Source organism: Mytilinidion resinicola, assembly GCF_010093595.1.
Source record: "Mytilinidion resinicola strain CBS 304.34 unplaced genomic scaffold BDZ99scaffold_11, whole genome shotgun sequence".
NCBI lineage: Eukaryota > Fungi > Ascomycota > Dothideomycetes > Mytilinidiales > Mytilinidiaceae > Mytilinidion > Mytilinidion resinicola.
This window is the reverse complement of record NW_022985447.1, coordinates 25,510-38,062: the sequence shown is the minus strand read 5'-3', so window position 1 is coordinate 38,062 and position 12,553 is coordinate 25,510. Positions and strand designations below refer to the sequence as shown.

At 49.1% G+C, this 12,553-nt stretch overlaps 6 protein-coding genes across 6 annotated transcripts; 4 read left to right on the top strand and 2 right to left on the bottom strand.

The window, feature by feature from the left end:
* Positions 1-1,014: 1,014 nt before the first annotated feature.
* Positions 1,015-2,671, top strand: BDZ99DRAFT_488633 (cytochrome P450; the record flags this gene model as incomplete). Its single annotated transcript, XM_033722921.1, has 5 exons — positions 1,015-1,231; positions 1,281-1,969; positions 2,117-2,224; positions 2,300-2,428; positions 2,480-2,671. The coding sequence occupies 5 exons, from the start codon at positions 1,015-1,017 to the stop codon at positions 2,669-2,671; spliced, it is 1,335 nt and encodes a 444-aa protein (XP_033575645.1).
* Positions 2,672-3,134: 463 nt separating this feature from the next.
* BDZ99DRAFT_488632 (S-adenosyl-L-methionine-dependent methyltransferase) lies at positions 3,135-4,069 on the bottom strand (the record flags this gene model as incomplete). Its single annotated transcript, XM_033722920.1, has 3 exons — positions 3,135-3,781; positions 3,836-3,946; positions 4,003-4,069. The coding sequence occupies 3 exons, from the start codon at positions 4,067-4,069 to the stop codon at positions 3,135-3,137; spliced, it is 825 nt and encodes a 274-aa protein (XP_033575644.1).
* A 662-nt stretch (positions 4,070-4,731) lies between these two features.
* Positions 4,732-5,832, top strand: BDZ99DRAFT_488631 (short chain dehydrogenase/reductase; the record flags this gene model as incomplete). Its single annotated transcript, XM_033722919.1, has 5 exons — positions 4,732-4,766; positions 4,835-4,902; positions 4,954-5,287; positions 5,342-5,705; positions 5,761-5,832. The coding sequence occupies 5 exons, from the start codon at positions 4,732-4,734 to the stop codon at positions 5,830-5,832; spliced, it is 873 nt and encodes a 290-aa protein (XP_033575643.1).
* A 91-nt stretch (positions 5,833-5,923) lies between these two features.
* BDZ99DRAFT_477219 (uncharacterized protein) lies at positions 5,924-7,137 on the bottom strand (the record flags this gene model as incomplete). Its single annotated transcript, XM_033722104.1, has 2 exons — positions 5,924-6,686; positions 6,737-7,137. 2 exons carry the CDS (start codon positions 7,135-7,137, stop codon positions 5,924-5,926), a joined length of 1,164 nt encoding a protein of 387 aa, XP_033575642.1.
* A 1,416-nt stretch (positions 7,138-8,553) lies between these two features.
* BDZ99DRAFT_37291 (carbonyl reductase) lies at positions 8,554-10,012 on the top strand. The gene is made up of 4 exons (XM_033714850.1): positions 8,554-8,686; positions 8,750-8,768; positions 8,820-9,119; positions 9,193-10,012. The coding sequence occupies exons 1-4, from the start codon at positions 8,645-8,647 to the stop codon at positions 9,696-9,698; spliced, it is 867 nt and encodes a 288-aa protein (XP_033575641.1). The 5' UTR covers positions 8,554-8,644; the 3' UTR covers positions 9,699-10,012.
* Positions 10,013-10,494: 482 nt separating this feature from the next.
* On the top strand, positions 10,495-11,812 carry BDZ99DRAFT_509235 (uncharacterized protein; the record flags this gene model as incomplete). Its single annotated transcript, XM_033724389.1, has 4 exons — positions 10,495-10,525; positions 10,581-10,655; positions 10,693-10,802; positions 10,834-11,812. 4 exons carry the CDS (start codon positions 10,495-10,497, stop codon positions 11,773-11,775), a joined length of 1,158 nt encoding a protein of 385 aa, XP_033575640.1. The 3' UTR covers positions 11,776-11,812.
* Positions 11,813-12,553: the final 741 nt, after the last annotated feature.

Genomic DNA, 12,553 nt, shown 5'->3' with positions numbered 1-12,553 from the left:
TGTGTGGAGAAATCACAACTCCAAGTGGTGTTTACATTTCACGAGATTGGCGTTCGTGCACGGATCACAACAGACTTTTGCAACCGCGGAGGTACCTAGCACAGGCCATACTCTGCTCGATGCTACTGCACATCTCAGTATTGGTATTGATCCAGATTGAAGATACGTAAACCATCGTGATAACAATAAAATATCCCGTAATATTGTGCAACCATATCCTTTGGGGTTGTTAAATTTTCGATGACTTCTGTCTTTCTCTTAACTTCGCTGAATCGTTTCCTGGTGTTTATTTCACAGGCCAAAAGAAAGCACCGTATAACCCATTATACTGCCGCGCGCCCCCAATTGCAGCACCAAAGCCCTTGTGATACTCGTGATGTGTGTCCAACGAGGCGACCCGCATGCTGATATTTTCAAGTCACTAGTGGGGGCTGGGGATGTGTTTCGTACTAGGCTGTTAGTTTCTTTAACGGTCTTTTCTTCGTGCCGACGCTAGTCTCCGGGCCGTCACCGTATTTGAGCTAAAGGAGACGAAACCTAGCAATATCGGTACGTGATTTATGAAACAAGGTAAAACCTGACCCTGAAGGGGTTCCAGCCGGCTCTTCGAGACTACCGGTTCCAGGATCAGCTTGAGCGTCTGTGGGGTGTTTTGGCATCTGGGCCGTTCGCTGCAGCAGCAGATTTGCGACCAAGAGGTTGCGTCAGAAGTGAAGGTCCAAGGGTTCCTGGAACTGGCAAGGATAAAGTCTCCCGCCGAGAATTTCCGACGATCACTACCTCTTCAACAACTAAAACCAGCCAGGATAAGTAGCGTGTCGTCGTTTACAGCGGTATCTTGCTGCGGCATGTCCTTGGGCCGAGTCCACGACTCGAGCGAATCAACGATAGGCGAATTCTCCTTAGCTATACATTTTTGTCGTCGCCGCGCACGCGAGGAGATCGCGTCCCTTCTTCTCCGATAATCATCGAAACCGCCGCGGTTTGGGTTGTTCTTCCTTTCACAAGCCAAGGATGTTTTTCGGACTCGCGGAGGGTGTGAGCTACCCCACTATTGCTGCTACTTTGCTTTTTGCCTATATTTTGGTAGTAGCAATTAGGAGAAGGTACTTTTCGTCAATTAGCGATATTCCAGGTCCCTTTGTTGCATCCTTTTCAGTTTTATGGGAAATATGGAGTATAATCGGAGGGCACATTGAGTTCAAGACCATCGCTCTACATGAGAAGCTTGGTAGGTCGAGACTATGGCCGTCCTTGTCGTAGCTGATCATTTTCTATAGGATACTTCGTTCGTATTAGCCACAATGAAGTCAGTGTCAGCCACCCGGAGGGTGTACGCAAGATACTACTCAATCCTATCCGAAAGGCCGACTGGTACAAGGTTATGGCCCTTCTAGACCACAGGTTCCAAACGCCAATGTCAGAGGTGGATCCTAAAATGCGTGTCGAGAGAGCCAAGAATGTTGCGGCAGCTTACTCTCTTTCCCACATCATAAAGTTCGAGCCATATGTCGATGGTGCCATTTCGCTCCTCAGCAAACGTTTGGACGAGCTTGCTTCTGTTAGCAAACCAGTTGAGTTCGATAAGTGGTTCAACTACATGGCTTTCGATGTGATTGGAGAGGTGACTTTCTCTAACGCTTTCGGATTCCTTGAGAGTGGAAAGGACCTGGGAGGGAGCATTGCGAATTCCAGAGTTCTGACTCTTTACGTCACGCTTGCGGGCTTCTTCTACTCGTTCCATAAGTACACTCTTGGGAACCCAATTGTGAACAAGTTGAACCTCATGCCACAACAACACATTTTTGACACCACCAAGCGGGCGATCCAGATGCGGCAGAAGAATCCGGATGTGAGGAACGATATGCTATCGCTGTGGCTGCAACAGCTCAAGGAGTACCCGGACCGGTTCAAGGAGAACGACATGTATGGTGTGGTAAATGCGACGGTTGGGGCCGGTGCGGACACTGTGTCAGCATCTCTGCAGGCGTTCTTTTATTATATGTTGAGAAATCCAGCATGCTTTCAATAATGCCGAGAAGAAATTGATCAAGCACAAACGGAAAAAGATAAGCCGGTGCCCTACAATGTCGCTCGCCAATTGCTATATCTCTAGGCGTGCTTGAAGGAGACTTGGAGATTGCACACTCCAGTTGCCCTGGGTCTGGCGCGAGTTGTTCCCAAGGAGGGATTAACTATTGGTGGGAGATTCTTTGAACCCGGTGTAAGTTGATATCGAAATGACGCGCTGAGGAAACAGCGGATCATATACGCGCAAATTGGAGCTAATTGAAAGCAGACCAAGCTTAGCATACACCAGTGGGTTATCCATAGGAGCAAAGAGTCCTTCGGTGAAGACGCCAACGAATTCAATCCTTCAAGATGGCTTGAGCCGAGAGGACAGGCGATGGAACAGTATTACATACCGGTAAGATGTGAAACATTCCCCCAAAGGACTGAAGCTGATCTTTTTGAACAGTTTGGTGCTGGATACAACTCATGCCCTGGCCGTAACCTGGCAAGGCTGGAGGTTTCGAAAGCTGCTTCCACCCTAGTGCGAGACTTCGACATTCGCCAGGTCGACCCAAAGCAGAGCTGGACTTACGAGTGTCATTTTACCGCCGTACCGTATGGATGGCCTTGCTATGTCACGCGGAGAGGGGCTTTGTAGTGTCCGCAGTCAAATTAGTGGCTGAAAATATCTTGACGATGAGCCCGGAGCTACTACCTGAGATTTCTCCCTCTGACAGGACGTGAGAGTCTCCCACCGTTGGCTGCTCTCTGAGAACCTCGATCGACGCGTTCCTCCTGGCTCTGACGACATCGCTAGCAACGGGAATATTGTAGCAACGATAGGATCTTTAGACGAATTTTTGATGCAATACGAGAGATTCGTTGATGGATGAATGTGAAGAGGATGAGTTAATGGTGTTGAGCAGCCTCTTTAACTTTAAGCTAATGACGCTAGGCCCAACATGGATATCACTCTTGATCTCAAGTGACTGCTCTCTTCTATAAGGAATTACATATCTGCGGAGTTCGGCTCGTGATTAATAGATACGACTTTTAGATGATCGACGAGACGCTGGAGGGCCATGGTGGATTACTCTACTAAGCCCCATAGAGTACAGGCTTCACCCCCTCTTAACAAGATATCCAACAATGAACGGAATCGCCGTCGTTGGATCCACACTCTCCAGGTGCACCTCTTCCCATCCTTCCTTCCCTGGTGCGTCCAACAGATACTGCTTAGTGTTCCGATCAACTGTGCACCCTCCCATGAAGAATTTCCAGCCCAAGAGAGCATACACGGCCTGGAATAGTCTTCCGAGTATGGCGCCGTCCTCTCGCCAGGGATTGATGACATGCTCACAGAAAATCAATCTACCTCCCGGCTTGATCAATCTGTACAATCCTTGGATAGTCTCTTCGGGTCGCGGTACCCCGCACAGGACACGCACACAGACGACCTCGTCAAACACACCTTGGGAAACACCGTCTTTGAAAACACCAGCTTTTGCGAGTGCGGGAATCAAGCTTTCGGGCTCTCCGCCACAGTGCAAGGCCTTGTACTTTCCGCCGAAGCCGGTTTTCTCGGCACTCCTTAGCAAGCCGGGATGGAGATCGATGCCTGGCTCCGCTCCGTACATAACATCGACTTTCGAGGAATCAAAGCGAGTGAGTTGTTCCCCGCTGCCAGGGCCAACGTCGAGAACGGTGCCACGGACGGTTTTGAGAAGGTCGTCCAAGTTGCCTGGCATTTCGAGAGACATATTTTCGCCTGGAGGACTGTTAGTGCATTGATTGAGGGGCGATTGTGGTCGACGGAGACAACCATTGTTTATCCAGATTCTTGCAAAGGACTTTTCTTGTAGTTTAGGAATGTTAAAGAGCAGAGATGGTTCGTGACGGATGAAAAGTGTTTCTAGTATTGTCATACCAAAGTCTGTGAATTCTAGTCAGCATAATACTGTGTTGGCGTGTTGTTTGACATTTGCATACGGTAGACAGCCAGCCCCAATAGAAGAGAGGGCCGAAGAAGCCTTGGAATCCAGTCCGCCAGAGCCATTTCTTGAAAGATTGTGCGCTGAAATTGCGCGAACGGCGAGATAAATCGAGACGAGCTAAGAGTAAAGGCCGCGAGAATTTGTATGTTGAAGGAAGGGCGGGAGAATACGAGATTTATAGTTCTAGGATAGGCTGTCCAGGCTGCAGATGCCTCTTTGAGGGCTGAGAAAGAGCGGGTGCGGGGTGATCATGAGCATCCACACTTCTCAAACTACTATTTAGTAATAGATCATTTTTGAAACAAAAGAAGAATGTACGGGCCATTGAGGCGAGATATCAATGCAGATAGTATTCTACATGGCATTTAAGACAGACTAATGAGTCCCAAGGTTGTCCTGAAACGGATCTGATATCTAACTCAGAACTAGTGTAATCTCTTATTAGAGAGCTTTGCTCTCTTGCTGCGCTCTCACCACGACTCGAGCACTGGCCCATACGATGTACTCCGTACCAGCTCACTACGAGGCCGTATCGTGCAAGTAGAGGCCAATGCGTACTCTTGTCAACAGAGCATTGAGCCGTTACGAGCCAGTCATGCACAATGATGAATGATCCATGCTGTGATCACATTCTGCTTAAGATGTAGCTCCCCTCCCCCTCGTCAACACCACGAACTGCCTCGGTCTCAACTTCTCGACACCTCGGTCTCATAACTCCTACATCATGTCTAAGGTACAGAAGACGGTTCTGATTACGGGGTATATCATTCCGTTCTGTTCATAGCCCCCATACTATGATTCCCTCCATGAATCAAACTTCTGACGAGCATTCTATCAAAAAGCTGCAGCGCCGGCGGCATCGGACATGCCCTCGCCCGCGAATTCGCCTCGAAAGGTGTCTCCTAATTCCTCACGCGTTCGGTCTTCCCTCTGACGCTTGCACAAGGCCTCCGCGTCTTCGCGACAGCCCGTAACGCATCCACCATATCCGAGCTCCGAACCCAAGGGATCGAGACCCTCTCCCTTGTCGTCGACGACGAAGAAAGCGTGAAAGCATGCAAGAAGGAAGTTGAGGCCCTCACAGGCGGGAAGTTGGACATTCTGGTTAATAATGCTGGAAGAAATTACACGGTTCCCGCCCTCGACGTGGACTTTGGTGAGGTCAGAGCGACGTTTGAGGTCAACCTCTTCGCTGTTATGAGAATCTGCCAAGAGTTTGCACCTCTATTGATTGAGGCGAAAGGGACGATTGTGCAGATTGGGAGTCTGGCAGGAGTGATGTATGCAAATATCCCACTAGATGCATAGCAAGCGTAACAACTGACAACTCCCAGGCCCTATGTATTCGGAAGCACATACAACGCATCAAAAGCCGCCCTCCACGCCTATAGTAACACTCTACGCATCGAGCTCGCGCCTTTCGGGGTTAAAGTTGTCACAATAGTAACTGGGGGCGTGAAATCGAACATCGCACGCACGGAACGGACACTCCCCGACGGATCATATTACATTCCCATCAACGCTGAGTACCAGCGGAGGCTGACGCATAGCCAAGAGGCTGGCATGCCTACTGAGGCATATGCTAAGGATGTCGTCAGCCATGTGCTGACATCAAACCCTTCGCGTTGGGTGTGGGCAGGGAATGCGTCATGGATGATTTGGTTCGTGCAGCGATTCTTACCCTTGGGGATTGTTATGGTAAGTCCAACGTCCCTTGCCCACCTCTGATTAATGCTCACAGTTGGCGACGTAGGATTTCGTTTTCACGCGTATGTTCAATTTATGGAAGTTGAAGGATACTGCTGCAAGCAAGAAGACCACCTAACAATCGCTGGCAATCCAAGAGAAACACATTGAGTTTGTTAATATAAATGGATACGCGTAATAGCTATTCAGACTCAATTCCTCACTCCGAACTACCTTGCTACCCCCACCCCCGGCGACATATGTCCCCAATCGTCTCCCTCGGTGTAACTCCCCCTATTTGTGCTCAGCTCCACAAAGTCGGTGCCCTGAGCACGCGCAGGTTCTTGTTCTGTTGCCCGCACATCATTCTGATTCCCATACGCAATCTCGCGCTCATATACCCGCCGCTCTCCCTCCTGTTGCTCGTACTTCCCCAGCCCCGTCACCCCAGCACTCGCCGTCTTTCCCGGCAACTCTGCCACTGGTGTATGAACACCCACGTCATCATGAACAGTCTCTGCTCCAAAAGCCGTGGAACCGAGAGCCTGGCTCATCTGGGGAAGCTGTTGGTCGTAGTAGCGAGGTGGTGAGCCAACGGGCAATTCCGCGGGAGAGCGATCATGCATCATTCGAGGCGGAGGCTCATTCTGGTACACACCGTCTTGTGTATTCCTCTGGTTCTTCTTTCGAACCAAGACGCAGCACCACGCTATGATCGCCATACATCCTATCAATGTTACACCCCCACCGACTGCGATGCTAATAATGGTGTGAGTGGATAGGACGGGGCCGCCGGTGGAGGATTTTGGCCCAGGAGTGGAGCTCGATGTGGATAGTGGTGGTGAACGAGTGGAAGATGAAAGATTGCCCGTGATTGTTGCCGCGTAGAAGGTCACATCTGGGATCTTAGATGGCACACACGAGAACCACCGCAAGGTGGTTGGGTTGGTCTGCACGTAGGTTTCCCAGAAGCAGAAAGGCTCGTCGGTAGAGCTGGGGGTGATTAGCAAGAGTGGTCTTAAGAGAGGACTGAAAGGATATACCAGGTGTAGCAACGATCAGTGGAAGAGCAAGTTGCTGTGGGGACATTGTCTATACACGATTGCGTTGTGCCTTGTGGGTTATCCGGATCATAGCAGTCTACAACGCCTGTGGATCCTCGAACGCTGGTTATACATGCTCCATTGTCACAGACCCAGTAAGGTGAGGTTGCGAGAGTTCCTGCAGGCCCGCAGCAAAACGCGCCTTGGGATAGACACTGCGTGCCGCAAAGGCCATAGGAACAGCTCTCCTGGCGCTTGAGAGGGTTGAGTGGAGAGCAAAGGGTAGGCTGTGGCGGTGGAGGAGTAATAACGGTCCCAGCCTGCGTGGATAGTCCGGAAACGGCGGTGGAGCTGAAGATCAGCGCCGTCAACGCTAGAACGATTTTCTGGCAGAAATGCATGGTGTATTAAGCGTCGACATCAAGTATAACAGCGCCGTAGGAGGATGCGCTTGTCACTTGTGCAGCTGTCGTGCGCGGTGGAGATGGAGCTATTGAAAGCTGTTGCCATACGGAGCCCCATAATAGCAGTTTTTTTGAATGCGCCCCCTCCTCCTTAAATCTAGGCAAACAGCCACCTAAACTTCCAAGGTGTTCAGCTCGCCTGTCAGATGCTCATGAGGACACCGTGTGTCTAGCCGCGCAATGTAGCGTGGGTGCAGGTGGCTGGCATACGAGCTGAACCTGCAGACGGTCAATCTTATTGGTTCATTCTTGAGGCAGCCAGCATACTCACGAGAATAGAACCAATCAGTGCCGACTGCATTCATGACTATCCAAACCATTGTCTCGAATGGAATGAAGTCTCGGGGCTGAAGCGGACGGACGGCTTGTTCCGGCGCTGTGAAATCGCAACTTACAGTATCATGATCAGGCATAATTGAATTTATTGTCTGGTCAAGCTCACAGCCATCAGCATAAAATTTTATGGTCTTGATTTTGCGAGGATGCCTAGCGGATAAGATAATCCGCCACAGCTCGTATGAGAAGCGTATCGACCGAAGCGCCTTTCACAGCCTACTCTCTTACTACCTTTGTACTTTCCCTTACAAATGGCCGCATATGCTGCCATACCCTTCTTCCATGTCATTATTTGCCAAAACTGCTAATAACAGCAGAAGAAATCGAGCCAAGAGGAAGCAGATGAGACGAAAGAAGAGTTAGAGTAGATGTACTCTCTCCTTGAACACTGATGTACAACTTCAAACGACGATAGGAAAGAGGCCAAGGAGGAGCATGAGGGGTATTAGTAGTGCCCTAGCTCTCATAAGTCTGCTATTTGCAATACTCATAAAGAAGATGCAGGGTAGTGGAGTGAAATTGACGTGGCTGAGGTTGGCAATCCACGATGTCCACAGGTCGGTGCACGCTAGGCAGAAAAAAGTGGCACACTCAAGCAGTTCAACCCCGTTCGAGGTGGCCCGGAAAGCGATCAGGCTTTCTAAAACCCGTATTTCATGAATAACAATAACAAACTGGGGGTCCTCAAGCGGTGCTAAATAAACGCACACAAGCATAGTTAAAAATAGTGTATATGTCACAGATTGTGGACTGCCACTTTCTGTTGACACTCATCAACCACACTGTTATATACGTGCACCTGTCTATCACTGCTTGAAGTGCTTCAACGAGTTTTTACATAGCTGCCTAGACTGAAGAGCTTCTATCCCTTTTATATTTCTGAAAATGCATTGAAGCAACCCAAGCAGTGGTAGACACGCACACACCCCATGTAGACTAGAGTGCCACCTTTTTCATGCCCCGTGCAGCGGTGAGGTGGCGGGCCATTCCATCAAGGTTTGTTCCACTGATGATTCATCATGGACAGTTTCGTATCTAGTTTAGTGAACCCTCTATGAAAGATGTCGTTTCTTCTCCAAACAATTGCCACATATCTTCACACTGAATCATGTCGTACACTCGGGTAGGTGTCGTGACTGGCGCGAACAAGGTACGTAGAAGCATGGATCTGACGCTTGCGCAACAACGACAACTTACATATCTACCGTTGTAGGGCATCGGATTCGCGATAGGTACTATAGCAAAGTACAGAATGGGAAGTCCACGTGTCTAATTAGCCATAGTTCGAAACCTTGCCCTACAGTATCCGAACTCTCCTCTCAACAATGGGCCGCTCTTGATATACCTCACGGCACGAGATAGCAGCAGGGGGCAAGAAGCGTTGCGACGCCTGCAAGACGATAGCCAGCTCAAGCAGGCGAAAGCCCTCACTAGAGATGGGGGACTAGCAGAGATCAAGTATCATGCCCTCGACATTGCCCACTCCACGAGTATCGCGAGCTTCGCAGAATACCTGAAGAACACGCATGGGGATGGGGTTGACTTTGTTATCAACAACGCCGCAATAGCGATGCAAGGATTTGGTACGTGCTTCCCGATTTGCTCTAACATTGGGTTCCGTGTGGGATGACAACTTGCTAACGTCTTGCGCTTTAGATGCCAACGTCGTCAAAACAACCCTCGGATGCAATTATTATGGCACTCTCGAAGCCTCGAGTACTTTCCTTCCTCGACTAAAGGAGTCTGGACGCCTAGTAAATCTGGCCAGTATGTCTGGGCGCTTGAGCCAATACTCAGACGGAATTCGGGACGAGTTCCTGGCATCGAAGACAGTATCGGATGTGACAAAGTTGATGGAAGCATTCGCATCAGCAGTCGAGGCTGGAAATGAGAAGAAGCAAGGATGGCCTAGCGCTGCATATGCCGTCTCTAAATCCGGGGTCATTAGTATGACAAGAGCTGTCGCTGCCGCTGAGAAGGCGAAAGGAAGCAAGGTGCTGATCAACTCCTGCTGTCCCGGATGGGTCCAGACAGATATGACGAAGGGTAGAGGGGCTAAGACGCCAGATGAGGGTGCACAAACGGCTGTGATGCTTGCTTTGGAAGATATCATGCAACGCACTGGCCTCTTCTGGCAAAATGAACGACCGATTCACTGGTAACAACGTCAGCCAGTTCTAGTTCTTGCTAAGGTTGGTGAACATCTATCCCAATGACACTAGACCCGCGTTGGCTCAGAGTCACTTGACAGCGATGGATGAAGAGATAAATGTCCATTAAAATGTCTTCTCCCAAATTCGATTACGTCGATGAATGCCATCAGCTCACCCGTCCACGCGAGGCGGGAAAAAAGTGGCACACTTAAGCATTTCAATACCGTCTAAGGTGGCCCGGTGAGCTATCAGACATGCCAGAACTAGTATTCTACGAATAACAATAACATACCAGCGGACCTCAAGCAGTGTTAAGCAAGCGTACACAAGCACACTAATAGTGTATATACACTTTACGGATTCGTGGACTACCACGTTCTGTTGACACTCATCAACCACGCTTAAAGTGCTTCAACAAGTTTCCACATAGCCTAGAGTGAAGAGTTTCTATCTTGTTCACATTTCTGAAAATGCATTGAAGCACCCCAAGCAGTGCCATACATGTGCACACGTAGAGTGCCACCTTTTTCATACCCCGCGTGCTGGGCTACCTAGGTAGCTTGAAGCGACTACGCCACATTTTTCGTTGTTTTCTCTCTAGCAGGCTTACTCAGCACCTTGCGTATGACTAGTTAGTTATTTCTCCTCGTTCCACTTAATAGTTAGTTTCCTCACAATCATCAATACAACATCTTTTGGCCACACACTTTGCCTTGATCCGATTTCCCTCTGACTGTCGCTCGCCGTCAACGCAATTCCCCTGCCAAGTTTGATCATTCCAACATTCAGCGTTCCAAGTCTCAATATGACAGCGTATATCAACATCAGCCTACAGGGTATATTTTCTTCGATACAATGTTTTGCTTTAGCCTGATCCTTACTTGTTACCAGGGACCGTCTACTTTATTACGCGTGGTTCTACTGAAGACGACGGCATGGTACGATTATATTCAAGCAAGCTCGTAAGTGTAGCAAGAGGTGGGTGAGATTTTCACAAAACAAGTGCTCATGAACTTATATTCCACCTTTGATGTTCTATATTCGCAACTCTCTGGGGAGTGGCATCATCAGGACGACGTCGTGAATCCCTTTCTCGACCGCCGCCGCGTTCATGTTCAAGCAGTCTGGACTCTTGACCTTGAAGGCGATATTTTGCGATTCGACACGTTCTATTCCTCTCAGCCTTCGTCGTCAGCGTTCCATAACCATTTCAGATTTTGAGCATTACGAACCTCCGGCCACCCCCGGACATACCTTGCAGTCAATCTTCCCACCACCCTACTGGAAAATGAGACGCAAAGACTTAGACTTGCAGTGTCTAGAGCGGCATAAAGCTTTCGTTGGCAGAGTGCTCGCCGACCTTGCGTTCCAGTGGAGGCACATCCTCTGCGGTCGGTACAACAACTCAACATTTCGAAGGCTTGCATGTGCAATCATCAGGATTGTTACTCTGGACTTTGAAGTCGAAGAAGTAACGCTGTCACGTCGGGGCATTGGCGGTTTCCTGGTCTGGATGAATAATCTTCCAGAGTGGGGACCATTCAGTGGGAGTATTGTCAGAATTGGCGGGGCATCTATTGTTATCTGCCAGCATATTCCACACGCTATCACGCTCATTCAAAAGGACTTCGGAAAAAGGGTTTTAACGACCCTAGACCACAACTTATGCGAAACATTCCCCAAAACTTTCACTTACCTCATACTCTCAGTGCAGGAGACGATTCTATATAGGATCAATAAAGAGTCTAGAAGATACACCAAATGCGAGCGTCTTCTTGATGATACGCATCCTCCATCCTATGAAGCTATCGAGCTCCTTCTCGAAGCTATCCAGGCCAGTGCTTTTATGACTCCTATTCACAGACTCCCTGTTGAGCTGCAGGATATGATCCTTGACAGGGTATCAGCGGGACCAATTGAGAGCGCTAGAGTTGGCTGCGTGCTCAACGCTGGATCAGAATTCACCTGGAAGTGCGGTGATCGGAACATAGAAAGAGAAGAAGGCCGTAGAAATAGGACGGAATGGTCTCCTGTGGAGTCGCACATCTTGTTTGGCAATTGTTCTAGCGTGATAGCATATAAGTAGAATTATTCGGAACACTCATTTTTCGATTATCTAAGGTACGCAAGGCCTAGTATCATCACACGGATAGGACTCAATGTTCATGTTAAAGTTAGGTAGCATCACTGCAGGTCGTTTGGGCATACGGCACAGCAGGCGAAGGACACATCAAGGGACGCTACTTTCGTAGAATCCATCATTGCAATCATGAATGCAGAGTCAGTGGCAGCAAGCTGTACGCGATCTAGCTTCTCGAAGGCATCTGCCAACCCTAGAGGAAAAGGAAAAAAGGAAAATGAGGATCAGAATGTATTCTATCAGAATGGACCAGGAACAGGCGTCATCTGAACAGACCTAGTTCTATTCGTTGAAGCCCGTATAACCAACATTCTAATTTCAAGGATTTCATCTGGACCTCCTTACTTATTCTCCTCTTCAGAGCCAGAGCGTATGAGAATTATTTCGAGCACTCGTAGAGGATGTAACACGTGATGTGTTTAGTCACATAAAATGTGGGGTCCGGCTCGGACCTCAGGGGATCGTCCTCAGTATCATCTCAACACCAAGGCTTAAAGTAAACCACTAACCAAAGGCATTCGAGCTCTTGGACCATATCTGTAGTACCTGGAAACGCCAATGGCATAAGCAAATCTAATCCGCTTAAGCTTATTGGGACGCGTTTCGGTGGGCTATGACTCGGGAGGCTGCAGTGCTGCCTATATCTAGGTATCAGCACCCACGAACTCAGCCGCGTCTGTTCCACCTTATATTCGCTCCTGTCCCGTTGACTCTAGGGCTTTAT

Coding starts and splice junctions, on each gene's coding strand:
- BDZ99DRAFT_37291 (XM_033714850.1), top strand. CDS start 8,645: ATGTCGTACACTCGGGTAGGTGTCGTGACTGGCGCGAACAAG. Junction 9,120..9,192: donor AATAGCGATGCAAGGATTTG/GTACGTGCTTCC, acceptor CTTGCGCTTTAG/ATGCCAACGTCGTCAAAACA.